At 45.2% G+C, this 18,229-nt stretch overlaps 1 protein-coding gene across 1 annotated transcript in view; it reads left to right on the forward strand.

The window, feature by feature from the left end:
- The window catches only part of HDC (histidine decarboxylase), a 128,813-nt gene that overhangs the window by 73,191 nt on the left and 37,393 nt on the right, over window positions 1-18,229 (forward strand). Inside the window, exon 10 of the mRNA XM_069624974.1 lies at window positions 12,004-12,102. Within this exon, the coding sequence (XP_069481075.1) occupies window positions 12,004-12,102 (99 nt within the window). The remainder of the gene's footprint in view (window positions 1-12,003; window positions 12,103-18,229) is intronic.

The raw sequence follows: 18,229 nt of genomic DNA on the forward strand, positions 1-18,229 counted from the left end.
AACACCAGTAAGAAATATGTGTTTTGATGACACTTTTATGTGGTCTCGTGGGTAATCCTTGGGTCTCGTGGGTAATCTCGTGGGTCTGCACTTGGAACATGAGAACCTGGAGGAAATCCTTGTAGTCAAGCACTTGAGCAAGTTTGCCGGTTTCCAACCCACTCAAGTAGGGTAGCGTCTGCCCTCTGAAAAAAGTGTACCCATCCAAATGTATCCTCTACTTTTGCCCTGAAAGGGAGCATATGGCCACAGTGAGGGAAAATAACCATCCAGGATTGCAACCGCTTACCACATCCTTGGCATATATAAATGACTTGTTTGCCCCTCTCATTGTTTCACCTCACGCCCATGTTTGGCTATGAACAGTACTCTGTTTTATAAAGATTACTTAAAAAGTACACACACAATGGTAAGGTGTTCACACAAATATATAAATCCTTATAGAAACATGTTAGGCAAAAGGTGTACAATTGTGGCATTATTCTCCCCCATCTTGAACGGGAGACTGCAAATACCAGAATGCAATTCAGCTGAAGGCAAAAAATGGACTTTGAGTTTTGAAAATGTACTTTCAATACTTAGTCTCATAAAAAAAGGTATTGTGTGAAACGGTTAACTGTTTGTGTTTCAATGTTTGACAAATATTTGCTTTATATGTGGTGTGATGAAAATATTACATTCTACCAAAAATAAATGCTTTTTGGTGTGTTAATTATGAACATCTGAAAATAATGAGGTTAGTTTAAAACTGCTTCTGTTATCTATTTTAAGTGGCCTGAAAGAGGGTGCAGATTTAGGCAGCTAACTGGTGCTTTGTGTGCATTTTTAGAATAAACGTGACCCTTTTGCATTTCTTAACAGGGAAACATCTTGCACAAATCAATGGTCTCTTAATTGAGCCATGAGGTATAAATCGCTCCAACAAAGAAAGTGATTAGCCGGTATTTTGGGGCCTGCAAGTTTTGATGGGCCGCTGCGAGGGAAGTATTTGTCTTAAGAGCAACTCAGAGGCTTGGAAGGTGATACTTTGGTCACACTCGTACAAAAAGAAAAGCGCAAATCGTCCAAGGAAGCAGCTGTGAGGAATTCGACCTTCCGCACAGTGGGTGTGCACTCGTCTGGGCTTTTAACAATGTGTGTATGAAATTGAATGATGGTAGATCAACCTCGGATAATGTGTGGGTCTAATCCGCACACATGTTCCTATGCTCACAGCATGACAAACACATAGTCCTGTGTACTCTGGGTGGACACAGCCTACAGGCGCAGCCCCCCCCTGTCACATTTAGTTGGAAGGTGACACACAGGAGTACATGGAGGCATCTCAAAAGGGGAGGGCAAAGCTAAATAACAAAGGCTCTGTGTATTCGCCCTATCCTTTGTTGGCCCTGCTGGTGGCAGTGGCTCATACTGCTGAGAGTTAATTTAAGCAGGCCCACGAGAGGCTTGGTTACAGTGCTAACAAAAGACAGGAAACCCCAACACCTTTGATATACATCTCTGTCAACCTGAAGCCCGCTCCCGCCTCTTAGTATCAATGACAGTGAGCTGTCATGTCTGGTAGATGTGTTTACATTAGGCAACCCCTGCAGGGGGACCCCATTAAGAGGGTAGGAGTATGTGATTTGATGGAGACAGACAGTCTATTCACACCAGAACTTCAAGGGAGACCTGCCTTTAATCAGGAAACACAAAGACCTCACTTAACCAGAGAGACCCTTTGATCCAAAACAGACAGGACGATGGGTGGGACTTAGTAGTACATGTGTTCACCCCTTTACCTTTCCTGCTGCAAAGCACTCTGGTTATGACCTGGCGCATAACAGAAGATTGTTGGTGGGGAGCCAGGATTGGTTCATTAAGGTAGGCTTAACCTACACCAATCACTGGGGCCCATTTGGCTTTAAAAGAGTGTTGAGCCCCTCTTTTGGCAGATCATCTGAAGACTTTGCTAGGAGTAACAAGAAGAACTAATTTGAACCCTGCCTGAAGTTACAGTCTGCCTTACAGCTTCCGCCAGTGAAGGAAGGCCAGGATTTCCAAGAGGGAAGCACGATTCCTCCCCTAAACATCTCCCAAGGAACAGAGGGAGATACTGAATCCCGAGGACCATCCAGCAGCTCCAGAACCGGTACCCAGCCAGCACACAGCATGCCCTGCTAGGCTCTGCAAGCATGCTTCCTAGGTGGGAAGTGCCAGAGAGTCTCTAAACCAAACCAAGGACAAGGCCATTGGCTGCAACACTCTCCTCAGCTTTGGGCCGTCCACCTTAAAGTACAACACAAGCACAGTGAAGAAACTAGGAGGAGTGCTTTGACAAGCATCAACCAGCGTCGGCCTTAAAGGACATCTTTTGAGCCATTCGAGCCCCTCGATCTGCAACCGACTGCACCACTGATTGTTGTCATGCTGCAGTCGCCTACGTCGTCCGAGAGGCCTCGACCAGTGCTTCAGACCTGCCAACCAGCACTGAGCCGACAATTCCTGACCCAGAGCTGCCGTGTAGGCTAGCCTGCAGCCATCCGTCCAGCCTCGCTCACCGAACTGCCTGCTGCCTGATACCCGCAGCTGTCTCCCATCTTGAACTCTGTCGCAGAAGCTGCAAAGCGCCCTGAAACCAACTCTACACTGTCGAGGACCGAGAACTTCTACAAGTACAAGGTACATTGTGGTTCTGTCCCCATGGTCCTTCTCCGAAGGCCCCTAATGACATTTTACGACCCATTGCTTCCTTTGTGATGAAACCAAGTATCCTTGAACTATTGCGATTACTTTACGGACTACCCTCCCCTCAGTATACAGAGTGCATCCCCTTTCCTTCTTGAAACTGTCTGTCTCTGCCTTCCTTTACAGAGTAGGAATGTATGTTGTAGTGTGCTAAAACTGTCTGTTTTGATAACAATAAAGTAGATATTGTCATACAACCTTCACTGGACTTTCTCTTTTGTCATTGGGTAATAATTGTATTTTTCGCTGTGTTGCAACTAACCAACGATCCACAACCTTGCGGAGATAAGCCTGCTGTCCGTCCACATTACCAAAATTGGACAAGGACGTTTATAATTTGCTTGCGTTTCCAATCTTTTTGGATCCCTTCTGGTGTAGTAGAGGTGTGGGGCTGATTGATGGTTTAGAAACGGATATTCATCCCTGGACCACTGTGCCCTGGAAGTTGACTCGTCACAGCAGCACAACCTCTCTTTAAAATAATGTGACTTGGTATAGTCAAGGCAGGCACTGGTGCCTGCAAGCCCCCCTGACAGCGCGGTCCTGTGCCACCACACAGACTGCCCATGCCTCTGGCCGGCTCTGTGTGTAGTGGTTGTCTCAGCTAGTTTGTGTGCTAATGCCATGTGTATAACACAGAGTGGTATTCCCACCCTGAGAAACGAGTCGGCCCTTTATGATTTATTGACCTAGAGGAGGGCAGGGGGGCAAGAGTTACAGGACCTCCTGTGAAAAAGTCAGCCCGGAGGGACATAAGACTGAGCTGTGTGGCACACAAGCTGGGAATGCCAACACACAAACCCAGCTCTAGGGCCTGCGCTTTAAATCAGAGGGTTTTCTATCCGGCAGCGCACATACCGGTGGCCTGAGTCACTCACTGCATCGATGACTGCAGCTAGATGCAAGTGCACAGCTCTGTGTGTGGGCAGGCTGGGGAAATGGTACATTTTAAAATGTATGATTGACAGAGACACACACCTGGGGATCAGCGAATCTCAAGTAGGACGCAGCAATGCTTTGCTTCATTTCTTCCAATTACACTTGTGTTGCAAAGTAAATTGGCTACAGTTGTCTTTTTTAAAACTTTGCAGCTTTGACTTTTGCTATTGCTGCGGCAGGACTGTGGGATTCGCTGGAGTTATTATCCGATCTCCTGGCATTTAAAAGCATTCAATGTTGCACCTGCAAGTTCATGGCAAAATGAACATCCACGGCCAGGCTCCACGTTGGGTAACATTTGAAATGAAAAGACTGAAATACTCTGATGCCGGCGGCCACCCCGATCCCTCGCTCTGTTTTTGGGGTCCTAGCCACAACCAAACCCTCGACCCCCCTTCCAAAGAAATGAAGGGATTCAAGAATGTCGGTTTGCGGCATCATATTTCATGACTGTCGGAATTCAAAGCTTGACAGACTGCTGTGGCAGCGATCAAAACACATGTGAATTACCTTGCATTTCCCTCACGCCCTTCATCCTTGCTGAGTTCAGAATAAGAAATGAGTGGTGTTTCATGGGCAACCTTAGCAGGTCAAGATGAGGGTTACATAACATAACATAACATAGAAGCCACGATGATGGTGTATGGGCTGTAGCATCAATGCAAGGCAAAGATCAGGGGACTTTGGAAAATGGTACGCCTATATCAAAATAGATACAGAACTCGGATTATCAGCCGTCCTCACAGAATGCATGGATACAGGAGGCAGATTGGAAGCGATGAGGAAGGTACACATACCATAGCATTGATAGATGACATGGATCAGGAGTTACCGGGATGGTGCAGACATCGAAGCATAGACTGAGATTAGACGAATACTTTAAGCTACAGGAAAGCCACATACACGATGAGTGAGGCTCCTTTAAAGAGCTTACCCTGAGAACTAGATCACACTTGGTGATTGACAATTCTGAGATATTTAGGTGCTGGCTATGTCGACCAGTTAAGCGCTGTGTGATTAAATGAGTTGGCCAAGATCACACCCTGTGGTTAATTGGCAGTTCTGGGATTTGAGCCTAATCTAATTTCGGCACACGACCACATTCTTCCCCAGTTCTTGTCATACAGCAAGGTGCACTTATTTTTGAATGTTTGTTTTTCAAGAACACAAATAACTGTAGAACAAACGTGGAACTGACTTCGAAAGGACACAAAGGACATGATAAACTAACATGACAATATTTTTTTAAAGAAAATCTTATAGAAGCATTCTGCAAAAAGAGCACGCTCGTAGCTTTGTTTTCTCCATCCCAAATGAAAGTGTGAATGTATCCGAAACCTTAGTGTTGTGTTCTTATAGAAATCTCATTTACGTTGTATTTCTGCATTTTCAAGAATGTAATATACTCAGCAAAAGAAGCTGTGCAATGAGGTCACCTGCTTGTACTCATTGTTTGACACGGACTAGCCAGTCATTATTCATGAGGTGAAGAACATTGCCATTCTAACAAAAAGCGAACTATTTCTGTGGAACATATGCAGACCGGAAAATAAGCTTGCCATATGTCTGTGACATATACTCCTCTTTCTTTTCACCAGTACCCCTTCCCCTTAAGTAGCATTCTAGAAAAGAAAGAGCAGGCAATATGCTAAAAGGAAAGGGCCACCAGAATTTGAGGGTAAAAATCACACAAAGACGGCACAGTACCATACATTGAGATGAGATGAGATGATCTGTCCAGGATAAAAGAATCCAGTGGGAAAACCAGCGTTTGCGCCGTGATACGTTGGTCCCACCCCTAAACACCTCCCCTGACTTGCGTGCCCACTGCCAAGTTTTTACAACTCTTGTTTGGAAGAATCAATCAACTTCTAGAGTCTACAGGTGCTATGTTAGTTTCTATAACCAGCAATTTCCTGGGCGGATACTTTCTTTTTCTTAGCACAACAGGTGACACTATCACAAAAGTTGAAATACTGAAGTTTGTCAACATAATAGAGAGAAAAGCCTGAGCCTGCTTTGCTGGGCTTTGGTATTGTGATATGCCATGTGAACTCTCTGCACCATGGCACTCACTTATCAATATGCATTGCAACTTTGGCAACTGCAAGTGATCCATATATTCTACAAAGTGAGGTGAAAACGCCACACAGGTTGTGCTGCAATGAACACACAAACTTTGAATGACAGTGAAGGCAGAACACATCACACGATTAATTGATCGGTTCAAAATATAGTCAAGAACAGCCAAGCAGTTTCAGCAGTGCACTATACAATTCCATAACGTGTTATTTGTGAACTGCTATCTTTGCATCAGACTGCCACTTTCCCCACTTATTAGGTCCACTCTGCACTTGGGTTTGCCAGCCACATGAATAATTCATCTGCAAGGAGGGCAGGCATCCACGCCCAGACAACTTAATTTTGCAGGTCTGATTGTATCCCTCGCGGCCTGCATCGCAGTACTCGCTGCCGGTTCAGCAAGATTACTTTCAGATGCATGAAACCCCGCTTTCCTGACTAGCAGACTGTTGATATTTACTCCCATGCACTTGGCGCTCAGAGTCAGCTTGGCTTGCAGCTTGTTGTACCAAGGTGCAGGAAGGAAAAGATGGCTGGGCATGCTTTTGCTGTTCAGGCTGCGAAAACCTGGAACCCCCGTGTGATGTCACGTATCACGGGAGACCGGGTCACGTGTGGGGGGGCGGGAACTGGGAAAATAAAGAAATCACCGGAACTGCCGGTTTGGCGCCAGTGCTGGTTTATGCAGCCTACCAAGGAGTCCTGTCTTGTTTTGCTGCACGCTGCTATCCCGAGGCCCTGCACCACAGAGGCCTGCAATATCACACTGGCGACGAGGACAGGATACGAACCCACGCGTGCATACCATCAAAAGACAGCCTTCAGCAGCTGTCATCACACGCGGAATGCCGTGCTGGCAGGGGCTTCGTTTTCAGGCCCCCAACGGTCTGCTACAGTGATCAACCGCTCACGCGGAACGCCGCGCTGCCACGAGCCTCACATTCAAGCCCCCAACATTCTGCAGCATTAATCACCCACTCGCTTCACGGCTCGCTGCACATTCATAGATATTCCGGTCGTACGCGAGCCTCAGTTTCAGACCCCTAACGTTCCAAGGGATGAATCACCGGCATACAATCTCATGCTTGCATGAACATTCCATTCATAAAATCCGGAGCACGTAATGTTCTGTAGGACTTACTTACAACCTCGGTCTCGGCACGTGCATGAGATGCTTTGAACAAACAACCTGCACGTGCTCTACAAGAGAATTTCTCTTCCTTTTCACCTTGCCAAGCATCTCCAATGTTGTAAGCACAGAAAACCAGGTGAGAAGTGCCTGCTCGCCATACCCCCAGATCTCCATCACTGCCCAAAAGGGAAGGGGTCCAGACAGCACATGCTCACTTGTGCACCAAGAGGCAGGAACCAAATCTCCACACGCGTAGACACACACCTGCCAAGAACCATGTCCAGCACGAATGCAAGCCCCTCAAGGGCCAATGCAAGCCCGTCGAGGAGGAGGAGGAGCATCAATCTAGACCACCCAGATCCAGGACTCACCACCCTCATGGTGCCCTTCGACCCATTTACCGCAGGGGCGGCCGTTCGCTGGGGAATCTGGCTACAACAACTTGAAATGCATCTAGATGTCAGAGAAATCACTGCAGACAGGAAAAAACGCACATTCCTTCTGCTCAACATCGGAGCGGCGGCACTACGGCTTTTCAACACCATCCCCTTAACAATGGCAACGCAAACGACTACGACTACCGCTCGACGACCTGAGAAAGAGTGAGGAAGTCACAGCCATCAAGAAGCGCCAGAACAGCCGAGCACAAGGAAACAGAGGCCCAAACCCGTCCAGACCCCACATGCCTCAAGGACGAGAGAACTCTTGCAAATGGTTTGGTGGCCCATGGCACTGTCAAGAACCAGGCTCCGCCAAAGAAAATGTCACTAAACTTTGATTTCAGGCCATGGACAGTCAACGCTGCAAACCACAGCATGATCACCGCCACTAGAGGAAGTGAAACAGTGACCAGGAACATATTCCACTTTCGAAAGTCCCGGCAACGACGTGGGAAGAGGGGCCAACGGTGCCTGAGAGGAGAACCCTGATCACCTGATCGACCAGAGACTCCCAGGCCTTCCGAGGACCATGACACACCGCTAGAAGCCCGAGAACTGACACCAGGCATGAGCAAGGCCTGAGTGGAAACCCCTCTGAGGGAAGAGGCAGAGAGGACTCACACCCGATACCATCTGAGAGAGAAGCCTAGACCGTCATCCCGCCTCCAAGCGTATGTGATCCAAGGTGTTTACCACTGATCGAGGACGGCAAAGCCGCGCTACTAAGAAACTAGAATGGACCACACTGGTTTACTGTTACTGTTGATAATTGGGCATAAAAGCATTCTAAGTTTGGGAGGAATGTGATGTCTAATGTCACAGGAGACCGGGTCACGTGTCAGGGGGGCAGGAACCGGGAAAATAAAAGAATCACGTGAACTGGCGGTTTGGCGCCAGTCCGGGTTTATGCAGCCTACCAAAGAGTCCTGTCTTATTTTGCTCCGTGCTGCGAACCCCAGGCCTGCGCAGGCTTGGGCCATCATCCGAGGCCCTGCACCTGCAATATCACACCCAGTATGTTTGCATAATGTGATAAGACTTGTCTTCTTTGCTGCAGAAAAGTGTTTGAAACCTTTTTTTCCCAGGACATAGCCACAATTGAATATCATTTTCCTGTGCTACATAGCGCTATACTATGCTTGCTTCCTTTGTTTTCCTGTTTAACAGTGCCAGGCTGCCAACCTGAGATTAGACTTTATAAAACCCACAATACATACATACATGCACACCATGATTGCCACCAAGGTTTGCCAATCGACACTGCATCTCCTCTTCCCAGCCTCTGTCCACAATTCTTACTGTAGCATTGCACGAAGCAAGAATCCAACATCTCTTCAGTGCCATATTTACTAACTTATTTTGTTATAATAGTGTTCAGTTTGGAACGATTTTCCTCTGCGAAGTAAAACAAAAAAAACGAGGCTCCCATAGTATCCTGGGGAGGGAATGGCAACATGTCCTTTTCAAGATCCGTTGCCCCTCCCTTTTCAATTAACACAATAAATTGCACCAATACACAATGTGTGTGCTCGCTCGCTCCCTCCCTCCTTTTATGAAATGCAAGTCCTTTATTCCGTCATAATCTTCCCATGAGATTACAAACCATTGTATTGTATTGTATTTTATTCATATAGCGCACCAAGCCATGAGGCAACTGGGCACTTTCTTGGGTACAGAGGGCATAGTTATATTTACACATACAGGCATAACAGGTGACACCATTTATACATTTACAGATTACAGTCAGTGAAACATCACATAATTTACAAGCATAGCTAAAGCTATGAAATAGGCAGTAGGTATATACAGTGAAGGTAGATATCTTGTAGTGTTTGTGTGTTTAGCTGGGAGACAGCTAAGCGTTTGTTCAGACAGAGCCAGGATGTGGTCATATGTCGGAATTTATGGAATGAGTGCTCAGTTCTGATATTGGGGGCTAGTGCATTCCAGGTTTTGGCAGCTAGGACCAGGAAACCTTTGCCCCCTGCTTTTTGCAGTTTAAACTTTGGTATACTGAGAAGGTTGGAGTTGGAGGATCTTGTTTGTCTTAGTGACAGTTGGAGTTTGAATTTGTTGCAGAGATAGTTTGGTGCATGACCGTGTGTGCATTTGTGTAAAAGGGAGAGAGTTTTGAGTTTGATGCTTTGGTTGATGGAGAGCCAGTGTACACTTTGTCTCAGCTCTGAAATGTGTAGTTTCCTGGGGAAGTTGGTGGCTGCTCTTAGTGTGTTGTTTTGAAAGATTTGTAATTTATTTAAATTGTGTTGAGTGGTGCCTAGGTAGAGCGCATTGCAATAGTCTAGTTTGTTTAGTACTAGTGCTCTAGCCAAAGTGATGCAATTCGCTGTTGTCAGGAATGGTCTGCATGCGTTGATGAGCTTACATGTGTAAGCAGAAGTAAAGGCGGTAGCACTGATTTGTTTGTCGAGTGAGATAGAGGAGTCTATGTGCATGCCAAGAGTTTTGATGTTTTTAGACACTTTGATGATGCTGCCGTCAATGGTGAATGTGTTGAATTTGTTGTCAGGTTTGTTGAGTCTGGCTTGGGTACCCACAAGTAGGAGCTCAGTGTTGTCATCATTGAGGCAGTGACCATGTTGGGCCATCCAAGTTTGGATGATAAGATAAATGTAATTGAGTCGTTGAGTGTCTGTGTCATGGTTGCCTGTTAGATGTATAAGCATTTGCGTGTCATCCACGTAGTTAGTGTAAGAAATGCCCAGTTGGTCAAGTTTGTCAAAGAGAGGTTTTGTGAATATGTTGTAGAGGATAGGGGAGACACAGGAGCCTTGTTGAGCTCCACATGTGACAGAAGAAGGGTGTGCAGAGGCAGTGGGTGCAAATACTCTGGTTGTTCTATTGTTTAGAAATGACTGGATCCAGTTGATTGCTTCGATGGAGAAGTGGGCTGCTGAGGATAGGTGATTACAGATCTCCCCCCTTCCATGCACTTTCCACATTTTCCTTTTCCCATGCACTTGCACGCTCTTAATGTCACTGGGCCTAGTAAGATCGTTTTTTGTTGTTGTTGTTCTCCCCTGTTCCCCCTCCCTTTGCCTGAAACACTTGTGCATGAGTGCGATATAAATAAAATATTATTTCATTTCATAAAGAAAACACAACATCACACAAAACAGCTTTCAAAACAGCATCTTAAATGTAGATACGAATGTGTTTGTGAGAGGGGAACAGGGGAGAACAACAACAACAAAAAAAAAACGATCTTACTAGGCCCAGTCTGAGATGTGGAAAGTGCATAACAGAGGTGAGAACATAATTACTACTAGCTCTTTTGGTACTAGCTCTTTCCAATATGCAGCTAGCAAAGTGCCACTCTTTTAATGGATTGTTTGTTAAAGGTTTTTTATACTGCGCACTATCACCACCTGCGTGGTTCTGGCGGATCTCTAAAGCAAGAGGGTAAGGTGTGGGGGTAAGTTAGCAGGTCTGAGCAGGACAAAGGAGGAAGAGAGCTGTGATGGGCTGTTGGCAGCTTCAGTTCGGTTTACATTGTTCACTGAGTGTAGGTGTACATTTTTCATTTGGTAGCCGTCATGTGCTGTTGTGCGAGGCTATGTGCAGTTTGTTTCGTCGTTGCGGTGTAGTAAATGGAGTGTGGTTTGTTGTGTTGAAGAGGTATGGTTGTGGGTAGTTCAGAGTTTGAGAGGTGTATGCAGAAGAATGTGGTTGATTAGTGGCAATATCGTATCGTACCCCCTCAGTTTTGGCTCCCTGCAGCACATATCCCTTCCAATGTTGTACATTGTGGTGTGCTTCAATTCCCAGTTCTATTATCTGTGCAGGGGTGTGGGTTATTAACAGAGCTGTTTAGTGACCCCCCCCCCCCGTGTTCAGACTAATGGATGTCCTCATCACTTTACCCCCTTGGCACATCCCGGTGTGCAGCAACCATTGCCTCCAAGGGTCCCTCGAGGACGGGGCACCTCTTCCCTGGGCCCTTGAGCTCCCTGTGCCCCGTGGTCCATCTGCTTGGTTGCCATTCTCCCCCCTTTCATTCTAATGCCCTCTGTGGTTCGATTAGGTCGGTCCCTTCTCTCTCCTTTGTTTCAGGTGTGCAATGTGCACAATTGATACAGGCTCAGAGTTCAGCAATGAAGAGCATGAGCATTTCATATACAGTTTTTCTTGGTTCAGAAGCACGTCAGTGGCATTTAATCGCTTGGGGATTTGAGAATGTGCTGAAGTTTTACGAGAGCGCCTCCGAGCCCCCACAAGCAGCTCTTTTTGGCTTGTGCGATTAGGGCATTTAGAAATATTCATGTGAGCGAGCAAAGGGAATTAATAGGCTGAAGTGAACTCTCTGTATCTCCTGCGCTGTCGCCCATTTATTGAGGGCGCTTTTCTTGTGAATTTTCGAGGCAGGGAACTGCTGCCAGAGCATGTAAAAGTACCCAAGGTTGCTGTTGAATTTTTTTACTAGGAAGGAGTGTTTGCGTTGCAAATATTGGACACTTGTGAATTATTCATTTTAACAAAACACTTGTGTGAGTTCTGAGTAGAAGAAGTCATCCTAGAATAAAGGAATGATGTTTGCCTATTTATTTATTTATTTTTTAGCCCGCCACACACCCGTAGGTCTCAGGGCGCACATGTCTCACGTTGCTTGGATGCGAATTTTAATCTGTACTTGACTGTTTATAAATATTGTTGTTTCCGTTACAGAACTGGCAAATTCCGTTAAGCCGCAGATTTCGATCTCTAAAGCTGTGGTTTGTTATCCGGTCCTTTGGAGTGAAGAATCTTCAGGAGCACATAAGACACGTATGTGACACAATTCTTGGTAATCGATGATGCCAGTGTTGATTCAGGAGTCGTCCTCAGCAAAGGCCTGTTTGTATTTTTGTCTTTTTTAAAATATGTTGTATGAAAAAGGGTCACAATTGAATGGTGTTCCTATTGCTGAGACTTCCATCTGTCTGTGTCCATTTTGGTCATTGGGCCTCATTCCGACTTTGGAGGTAACCATGTCGCTATTTGCGGCATGGCTGCCTCCAAAATCGTTCCGACTCCGCCCTGGTGAATGGAGTAATTACCGGTCCATTCCAAGGTTGGAGGGACAGGTAATTCCACATTCACCAGGGCCCTTCCCCATTCCCATTTGAGCCCCCATAGGGCTCAATGGGAATGGGGAAGGCACTAATAACGGTACCGCAAATTACGGTACCGTTATTAGCACTAAAGTCCCTCTGCGGGTCCCGTCCTTAACGCCTGCTAAAACTACGCAAAGGGAACTCATAGTAGGGCGGTAAGGGTTTACCGCCACCGGTCTCGTTACCGGTGACCGTTAACCCTTACCGCCCTACTCGAAATGAGGCCCATTGTATCTGTATGTATCTAAATGTATGTTTTGTACTCTATAGAAAATGATGTTGTAACTATTTTTCACATCTCCTCGAATAAGAAATGTGCTTTAGCACTTGAATGCTTGTTATGGGACATGAATAGAGCTAAGCTCAAGCAGGTCAGCCTAGGCCCCCCCTTTCAGATTCATTCTAAGTGTGCCACTATATGAGGAACCATGAGCTCAATAACATGTATGGATCCACGGTGCTGGGATCCTACAAGTCAAGACACGCTCCATCTACACCTTTGCTACACCTTTGCTACCCACAGTGCATTTACAAACACAGAACGCTTCTTTTCCGCGAACTCAAATGGGGCAGACATGGACTTGTGTACTCAGATCGAAGAAATCTCACACGGAGATCTGTTTCCTAAAAAAAAAAAAGAAAAAAAAAACCTAGACACTCATGGAGTACACCCGATGAGCCACATCCCCAGCCGTTCATTCAGCCTCGAAAGGACATGTTCTGCTTTTTACACTCTCCTTGCTGCCCATGCCAAGCATGACTGAACGCGTGAGCAACCAAGCAAAATACCTGCTCTCTTGGGTTTTTCTGTTTTATACACACACACACATATATATACATTTTATATATACATTTATGTTATATATTATATATATAAATAATTCTAAAGGTAGGAAGGAAACAGAACTTCAGTACAAACAGAAAACCCGGAGTGTGATCTATAACTGACCCCTTAAAACATTAGTTCTGGTTTCAACCTGGGCGGCATATTTCCTGTTTGTGAGGGATCCATGCTGTACCTTATTTTCTCATTGTTTTTGTTCCCTCCTGCCTGTAGTAGTTTCTGCTCTCAAAGCTGCATATACAACCTCCCTGATATAGTGAGAAAACAAGCAAAATGTGCCAAAACAATCTGGAGCATGTTGTTATAGTATTACAACGACACAGAGGATTACTGTGTATTTATAAACACACGGTACTGCAATGTTTACTGCTAGTAACAGTGGTTAACTACCACTGGTTTAGGAATGATTTACAACGAAGTATCGTTTAACTAAGAAGTTGCTGTCAGTAGCTCCTTTGTGAATCGAGTAGCTTTCTCAGGGTTTAAGTCACCACTAAGTCACCTACTCGTAGTAACGTTTTTGTGAATTGCCCCGTTAGTGTCATTTGCTGTAACAATTTTAATACCCTGGTAGATTCTGTGAACAAAGAGAATTTTCAGAAGAAGTCGGCAACCTTTGCCTTTCCAGATGTTTTGTATTATAACTCCCATTTGCCCAGACCAGCATAGTTAATGGAAAGGCATCATGGGAGTCGAAGTCCAATGCACCCCTCTAGCTGCAGGTAGCAGAACCCTCCACCTGATGTAAAATTGAAGTAAAAGCTGCACTTATGAATGGACTAATTTCCAGGCAGGAACACAGAATTGTTCCCAGCTGCCACGATGGCAAAGTTTCAAAGCGTATGAAGGTTTGAGTGATCATTTGTAAATAGGAATAGAGTTGCAATGATGTCAAACTTTCAAAGGACAGGTGGCCGACAGTGCCCTGAGAAAGCACCTGATTGGACAATCCCCACAGTCCCATTTCCATTGGCTAGAATGCTGAGAAGCGCAGAATGTGGCACGTGCGCTTCCCCAAGTACTGCAAGGGCCACGCCCCAGTAAAGCAGTAAAGCAGGAGCAGCCCTTCTTCCCTTTCCACTATTGTTTGTCCATCACTACCTCATTGAGTACTGTTAAATAGTCACACACGCATCCACCAAAAGCATCCAAGACGTTAGCATCTAACTTCACTTTACTTTTACGTTAATATATTTATATAGCGCAGCCATGAACCCGAGGGCGTGAGGGCACTACAAGACACAGACAACGAATAACAAATAGAAGAGTCTGGGATGCAGAGCCATTGTGGAGAAGAGAGTTTATAGCTGTCTCAGAGTCAATTAGTTGAACCAGTATGTCTTTAGGCTCTTCTTAAATAATTCAAGGGAGTCAATGGATCTCATATTTAGAGGAAGAGCATTCGAAGCCCTAGGTCTATTGAAGAAAAAGGCTGAATTAGCTGCTCTGACAGTGTGGCACATTAGTTCGGCCAAAGAGTGCTGATTATTCGACCTTAGTATTCGCACATTGTTTTTTGTGGATAGCAGCTGTTGTAAGTATCCAGGCATGTTTCCTGATCTGCACTTATGTATAATAGTCAGAGTTCGGAATAGGAATCTAGAGGTCACTGGCAACCAATGTAGCTCACGTCTTGCCGGTGTGACATGGTCTCTAAATTTAAGATTCATAACAGCTCTGATGGCCCCATTTTGGCATACCTGCAGCCTACTATAATCAGATTTACTGATACCCATGAGTAGGCTAGAGCAGTAGTCTATTTTAGAACCGACTATTGCTCTCGCAATAGTCTCAGCGTTCTCCTGTGAGATCAATGGCCGTAGATGTGCTAACAATTTGATGTAATATGCACATGAGGATACAAGACTGCTGACATGTTGTTTCATAGTCATATGTTGATCGAACGTTACTCCAAAGGTTTTCACCTTTTTTAGGGGTTTAATAGATTCTCCTCCCAATTGGAAGTTCTCATACTTTGGCCCCATTCTGTTAATGGTGTGTGGTGAGCCTATAACAAGTAGTTCCGTTTTTGATTTATTCAGTGCTAATTTGTTGTGGACCATCAAGGCCTCAATAAGAGTGAAGACTCTGTTAATAGCTAATTCATCTTCCCATGACAGCCAGTAAGTGGGATGACGCATTGCGTGTCATCTGCATAATTAGTAAAAATTATATTCTTGGAATCGAGCATTGCAAACAAGGGGGCTGTAAATATATTGTAGAAGCAGGGAGATGTACAAGCACCCTGTGGGACACCACAAGTTGTTACAATAGGTTCCGATTCCGCATTGCCGCAGAAGACTCTACTATCTCGATTATTAAGTAAAGACAATACCCATTTGCAGGCCAAAGGCGAAAAATTAGCCCCTTCGCACAACCTGGTGGCCATGAAATTCACAGAGAAGTGATCAGACCAGGGACATGGTGACACCAGTATGTTATCAATACTGGTTTCATGACTAACTACCCATTCTAGGATGTGGCCCAAACAATGTGTAGGCTCTTGGATACGTTGTGTAAAGCCTAATTCATGCAGAGTTTTTTGCATTTCCAGGGCAATTGTATCTTCCATATGGTTATACCATAGATTGAAGTCTCCTAAGATCAAATATTTAGTGTTTGCTTTGACCGTGGTAAGTAAGAACCTCGAGAGATTTTTAACAAAGTCATGCGTTATAAGAGGTGGTTTATATAACAGAAGAATATTCAAGGTGCTCTCTGCACTCAAACTGGTTTTTATGCATAAGGAGTCCACACCATCCATTGTAAATGCGCTACTTTCCCAAATGTTACGGGTTAGCTTATGTATAATGGTAACCCCCCTCCCTTACCATCTTTTCTATCACATCTAATCATACCATATCCCACGGAATGGCTAGGTTGAGCGATGGACCAGCAGCTGAGTGTGCCCATGTCGCAGTAATCGCACATATATCTATATCCTGTTCCTCAATATGGGTAGCAATCTCTATAGCATGTTTTACCAAGGATCTAGTATTAATAAGTAGTGTTTTAATGAAATGATCATGGGCAGCAGGTTTAATGTGTTTAGTTTTAGACGCTAAATCTTCTATAGATGCTGGAGTAGTATCTATGGTTAATGGAGGAGGTAAGTGAGGAGGCATAATGATGCTAGTCAATACATCCAGAGCAGGAGTATGTAGAGTATGTATGTCAAGTTCTAATGTGGGTGTAATCCCAACAAACAGAGGTGCGCCAGCATCTGTTAGTGTAGACATACTTCTTATGTCAGCTAACACTGCCTCTATACGCTTAACTTTGCTATGCATGTGATCAGTAATAGCTTTTTGTTTATGTAACATACCTTTAGCTGCCTCAATAGCAGCAAGGGCCTCTTGAAGGCCCATGATTTACAGAAAATTACAAGGAGCAACCAGCAAGTAATACAGCACCGCGCAACGCGTCTAACACTGTCACTTCTGTACAACATTTCGTATGAACCGTTACACACACAGCCTCCAAGTGTCGTGTCATTGGAAAGCACGTCCAGTAGAAAGTTCAGTTAAAGAATGCAAGATTTGTGCATCAACATTCATCCACATGAACACCCATCACCACAAAGTGGAGGTATGAATACTTTTTATGCAGTATGTTTACAGCTCCGTTATAAGTGCCTGTGTGCATGGTATCTGCCACTGAGCGTTTTTAAAAAGCTTGCTGTTTTTTTCTCCCCTCCACTACCATCAAGTGGTACTTCAATTGTATATGCTTGCAACGTTTCCATTTACCCATATCACCCATTGTAATATCGAAACAGGAACTCTCTTCTTTCCTTTCGACAATACTACAAATAATTTCCCCCACTAACCCATCTCCTACATAACTCGTAAAATGATGGTACCAAAACCAGCACTAAATGTATTTTACCAACCTAAAGCAAGGTCCGAAAAGCTCACTGTCTCCACACCTGTGGTTCTCTCTAGGCTGGACTATTGCAACAGCCTCGTTCTATATCTACCTGCTTCTATTCTCTGCCCTCTATAACTCCCCCAGAAGAGGACTGCATGCCTTGTCCCTGGCCTCAAGCCCAGGGATCGTATCTCTCTGGGACTGAAATGTCTGCACTGGCTCCCAGTAGCTGCAAGGAATAAGGTAAAAACCCTCTGCATTATGCACAAGCCCTTCTGGGACCTGGGGCCGCAATACCTGCAACTCTCACTTCCTAAATATCTCTGTGCTCCAGCTCTTCCCTCATCCGCTTCCAACTCCCTTAGGGTCACTGACTTCTGCAAGCAACCAGTTGGTGGTAGATCTCTTTCATCGGCTGGGGCCTCCCTCTGCAACAGCCTCCCTGAAACTTGAGGAGGAGAACCTTCGCTGGTTCCGGAAGCACCTCAAAACCTTTCTCTTTGCCTCTGCTTTTTCTCCTCCTCTCCCCTGCTGACTTCCAGGCTGAAACTGATTCTGCACTGGTTACCTGGCCACCCTATGATCTGGGCCCCAGGCTACCTCCCCCACCAGTCGCACCCCTGCGCTGGCTTTCTGGCAGACCCGCACTTGGGGACTGTTTTCTGTATCCCTAACAGTTCCACTACCACCTGATGTCTACACTTATCCTTGCACTTGCCACCATCGGGCCGTATTTTACTTATTGTCATTTTTTCTTCTTCCCATGTACTGCACTTTCTCCTCCCCCTCCCCATGCACTTCGGAGATCTGAGTTACACCTGGCCTAGTAGGTTTGTTGTCTCTGTCTCCCCCTCCCTCATCGCGCCTTCAAAAACCTGTGTATATGCGCACTATAAATGGCAATATCATACAATATCATATCATACACACATTGCATTCATAACAGGATGCCTGCCACTTACCATGTACACTTCACCAAATTCTTTTCCGCAGCACCCCACTTACTACAAATGTATGAAAAATGATTGCACAAAAGCAACACTAAGTGTATGTTAGCAACTTCAAACAAGTACATACAGTGAAT

The sequence above is a fragment of the Ambystoma mexicanum genome, chromosome 11 (assembly GCF_040938575.1).
Source record: "Ambystoma mexicanum isolate Mex_15411 chromosome 11, UKY_AmexF1_1, whole genome shotgun sequence".
Lineage (NCBI taxonomy): Eukaryota > Metazoa > Chordata > Amphibia > Caudata > Ambystomatidae > Ambystoma > Ambystoma mexicanum.